The sequence below is a fragment of the Pygoscelis adeliae genome, unplaced genomic scaffold (genome assembly GCF_000699105.1).
Source record: "Pygoscelis adeliae isolate BGI_AS28 unplaced genomic scaffold, ASM69910v1 Scaffold13, whole genome shotgun sequence".
Taxonomy (NCBI): Eukaryota; Metazoa; Chordata; class Aves; order Sphenisciformes; family Spheniscidae; genus Pygoscelis; species Pygoscelis adeliae.
Window position 1 is genome coordinate 32,154 of NW_008824499.1, and position 4,453 is coordinate 36,606.

General features: G+C 65.0%; 1 protein-coding gene across 1 annotated transcript in view; it reads left to right on the plus strand.

Annotated features, from left to right (window-relative positions):
• FURIN (furin (paired basic amino acid cleaving enzyme)) overlaps positions 1 to 4,453 on the plus strand; it is a 14,601-nt gene that overhangs the window by 7,515 nt on the left and 2,633 nt on the right. Inside the window, exons 3-10 of the mRNA XM_009321494.1 lie at positions 401 to 529; positions 793 to 869; positions 1,241 to 1,329; positions 1,572 to 1,744; positions 2,731 to 2,943; positions 3,277 to 3,377; positions 3,513 to 3,616; positions 3,814 to 3,931. Coding sequence (XP_009319769.1) covers positions 401 to 529; positions 793 to 869; positions 1,241 to 1,329; positions 1,572 to 1,744; positions 2,731 to 2,943; positions 3,277 to 3,377; positions 3,513 to 3,616; positions 3,814 to 3,931 — 1,004 coding nt within the window. The remainder of the gene's footprint in view (positions 1 to 400; positions 530 to 792; positions 870 to 1,240; positions 1,330 to 1,571; positions 1,745 to 2,730; positions 2,944 to 3,276; positions 3,378 to 3,512; positions 3,617 to 3,813; positions 3,932 to 4,453) is intronic.

Consider the following 4,453-nt stretch of genomic DNA (forward strand, 5'->3'; position numbering starts at 1 on the left):
TGCGGCTCCCTGCTGGGGCACTGGCAGGGCTGGGGAGAGCCTGGGGCTGGACTAGGCGGGAGCAGCCCTTTGCCTGGCCCAGGAATGGGGTCTGTGCCCCTGCCTGTCTGCATCGTCAAGCTCGGGCACAAGCCTAATCTCTGCGAAGTGAGACGTATTTATGGGGCCCAAGCACAGTCTGGGGCTCAGTCTCCTTTCGGAGTGGCCCTCCGCAGGCAGCCGTGCCCAGCCCTCTGTGCCTGGGTCCCCTGGGGTTTCCTCATCCCCACACCACAGCAGAGTGGGGTGAAGGCTGCTTCTTGCCCGCCCTTACAGCTGGGCCTGGGAGGGGTCCGGGCACACCCCTGCTGCAGTGCCAGCAACCGGGCACAGCTCCTATTGCCAGGGCTTCTCTCGGCAGTACAACACGAACCAGCGGGACCTGAACGTGCGTCAGGCCTGGGAGCAGGGCTACACGGGCAAGGGCATCGTGGTTTCCATCCTGGATGATGGCATTGAGAAGAATCACCCTGACCTGGAGGGCAACTATGTAAGCGTGGGGCGATGCCGCAGGGCTGTGTGCCACGGGAGCCTGTCTGGGCAGCTGCATCTGCTTGGTGCGGCCCCGGAGCTGCGTGGCACAGGGCTCATGCCTGCCATGGCGGGACATGGAGGAAAGCAATGGAGGTGGGACTGGAGCCTGCCCCCCCTGCTCAGCCCAGCCTCAGGGACATGGAGCACAGGTGTGCCCCCATGGTGGTGGGGCTCAGTGGGCAAGGTAGATGGTCTCTAACTGCCAGATCTGTCTTCCAGGATCCAGGGGCAAGCTTTGATGTCAACGACCAGGACCCAGACCCGCAGCCCCGTTACACACAGATGAACGACAACAGGTGAGGCAGGAGGCAGACGCGAGGGTGGCAGAGCCCAGCCACGGCAGGGACTCAGCAGCAGTGCCAGCCCTCATGGATTGCGGGAGGGTGCAGGAGTGACAGCACGCTTCTGCCCCACAGAGAAACCCTCTGCTTCCCTTTCTGATGGGAGCAGCATCCTTTGGGGCTGCCCAGTGCCAGTGCAGGCTGTTCAGTCCCTCCTGCTCCAGAGCAGGAGGGTAGACGGAGGAGCCCTGTGAGGTCTTTGTTGGCTGCCCGGTTTGGGAGGGACGGGAGGCAGCCGGGGCTCTGGTCCCTCCAGCTGCGGCTGGTGCCCAGCCCTGTGCTCCTCGCGCCCCATCTGAGCACACGTCGTCCTGTTTCAACTGCAGACATGGCACGCGCTGCGCAGGGGAAGTTGCTGCCGTGGCAAACAATGGGATCTGTGGTGTTGGCGTGGCTTACAACGCCAGGATTGGAGGTGGGTGCCACCCTGCCCTGCACTGAGAGCAAAGCCTGCACTGAGCTCTGCGGGTGCCTCACGGCCGGAGGAGTGGGCTGTGCCAGTGATCTTGGTGCTGCTGGCCAGGGTAGCCCTGTGACGGCCCGTGGTACAGGGCGGCAACAGTGGACGGAGGGCTCTTGCCAGTGGCACTGCTGCCCTGTGGTGCGCAGCCGCCCTGCCCTGTCCGGTCACCCGTGACGTCTGCTCTCTGGCCCTAGGCGTGCGCATGCTGGATGGGGAGGTGACTGATGCTGTGGAGGCCCATTCCCTGGGCCTCAATCCCAACCACATCCACATCTACAGTGCCAGCTGGGGCCCCGAGGATGATGGCAAGACTGTGGATGGCCCAGCCCGGCTGGCGGAGGAGGCTTTCTTCCGAGGGGTCAGCCAGGTGAGCGGGAGAGTTTGCCGGGGGAGCACCAGCTGAGCTCCTGCCCCTTCCCACAGGTCTCCCTTGCTCTGCCTGCCCTGGTGTTGTCCCTGCCCTCCAGTGATGAGCTGTCTTCCAGCCCATCTCCAGGATCAGGCTCTGTTGGTTTTTCCTGTTCTTACTGCCTGATGGCTCTGAGTCAGGGCTCCTCCCATGCAGGGTGCTTATCTCGCCTTTCTGAGCAGCCCTGTCCTCCCTGTTCAGAGGACTCTGGCACAGCCCCATGCCAGGACGGTCTCTCCCCACTCTCCAAAGCCCTGTGCTGGTTCCTGCCTTGTTTCATGCCAGCCGCTCGCCCTCGGTTCCCCCTGCTGTCCCCATGTGCTGTCAGTGCAGCCTGTGCCTTGGCATGGCCGTGGTGCAGCCTGTGTGGTTCAGCCGTGCCCCGTGTTCCGCCTGGGATTCCTTGCACAGAGACACGTGCTGTGCGAGCTGTGCTGGCAAACCCGCTGCGCTGTGCCGTGCTAGCTCTGTCACACATGCTGTGAGTGGAGCTGTGGCTTCTGGGTGCCGAGCAGCCGGTCAGGACTGCTCTGCCGAGCTCCCGCAGCGCTGCCAGGCAGCTGCAAATGCCACACAGGCAGAGTCAGCCTGGGTGACTTCCGAGCGGAAAAAGACATCGGTTCTTGGAAGTCCTGCTTCAGCAGGGCCTCCTGCTGCCCAGCGCCTTACCTGTTGGGGCAGCCTCTGCAGAGCTGCCTCAGCACCTCTGTAGGCATGGCGGTGGGAGAGGGATGGGGGTGCCAGGCGCCCAGGCCAGCGGGCTGGCTGGTGGTGTCCCACTGTGCCCCGCTGTCCCAGCTGCATCTGCTTAGTCTTTCAAACTCAGGCTGCAAGAGCCCTGGGGCCAGCACCATCCCTTCAACCCCGGCTCCGGCCTGGGGCTTCCCGCCCTGCAGCAGCACGGGTGACGCTGGTGCTGGCCCTCACCCTGCCTTTGTTGCTAGGGCCGAGGGGGGCTGGGCTCCATCTTCGTCTGGGCGTCCGGGAACGGGGGCCGCGAGCACGACAGCTGCAACTGTGACGGTTACACCAACAGCATCTACACGCTGTCCATCAGCAGCACCACGCAGTATGGTAACGTGCCCTGGTACAGCGAGGCCTGCTCCTCCACCCTTGCCACCACCTACAGCAGCGGCAACCAGAACGAGAAGCAGATCGTGAGTCGGGGCTGTCGGTGTCTGCAGGCTGGGGGCTCACGAGGGGGGGATGTGCTGTGGGTTGTGGCCACCATGGGTGTCCCTCCGGGAGCTGAGCGGGCTGCAGTGCTGGGAGCAGGGCTGGCCCCGCTCTGCCGTGCTGCTGCTCTCCAAGTCACTCCCAGGGCTCCGTCTCATGAGTTAAGGGCTTCTGGAGGGAAGCTCATGAGCTGCCCCAGGAGTGGTGGCTCTGCCTCGCATCCCACAGCTCTCATGGGGATGCAAGCCCCGGAGCCGGCTCCTGGACTTGGCTGGTGCCTGCAGCACCTCCTACCCTGGCACTCCTCCTTGCAGGTGACGACTGACCTCAGACAGAAATGTACCGAATCACACACAGGAACGTCGGCCTCGGCGCCCCTGGCTGCTGGCATCATCGCCCTCGCCCTGGAAGCCAAGTAAGGGCAGGCACAGAGTGGGGGCTGGGCTGGGGTGGCTGTGCAAGCCCCACAAAACAGCGGCACCTGGGCACGGACCTGCCTGGGGCCGGGAGGAGCTGGGTGCCGGTGCCTGAGCCCCGTGTCTCCCTGCAGCAAGAACCTGACCTGGCGGGACATGCAGCATCTGGTGGTGCAGACGTCGAAGCCGGCTCACCTCAACGCCAATGACTGGGTCACCAATGGTGTCGGCCGCAAAGGTACCAGGGTGCCGGGGATGGATCAGGGTCTCCCATTCCTGCAAGCACCACTAGCCCAGGGGTGCTGGGGCAGAGCACGCCAGCAGTCCTGGGGGGCAAAGGAGGCAGGAGGCCCTGGTGAGCCGTGCAGCGCAGCCAGGCACACATACCCTGCCTGGGCCCCCCAGGAGTGGCACTGACCCCCTCTCTGTCCACAGTCAGCCACTCCTATGGCTACGGCCTGCTGGATGCTGGGGCAATGGTGAGCCTGGCCAAGAACTGGACCACGGTGGGACCTCAGAGGAAGTGTGTCATCGACGTCCTCACAGAGCCAAAGTAAGGGATAGTGAGCCCAGGAGTGCATCGCCCAGTGTCTGCCCTGCATGCAGCCCCGTGCAGGAGCCCGGGCACCTCTGGGTCCAGGGCAGGGAGTGGGGAGGATCTCCGGGGCTGAGCTGCCCCCAAGACCCCGGACCATCCTCCTGCGAGAGCTTGGGGAGAGCTGGGAAAGCTGCCTTCAGCTGTCCAGCGCCAACATCAACCGCTGAGCCTGCCTGCTCCTGCTAGGGCTGGGCTGGGTGCGGCGGGGGTGCAGGCAGGCTGGGGCACCGCGGTTTGGGAGCAGCCAGCACGAGTCATCCCCAGACAGAGGGGCTTTTCAGGGGTCAGACAGAAGCTCCTTTTACTCCCGCTCAGCCGCCGCTGCCGCAGCGCAGTGTGTGCCGAGTCTTGTGTGTGGCCAGGGCACTCCCTGGGGGCTCCTGGGGGGGGTGGGCGCAGGGGAGTGTCCCTGGGCATGGAGAAAGCCAGGGCTGGGCCCTGCCTCTGCCTGCTGCCCTGCCCCGGTCCCCTGGGGGC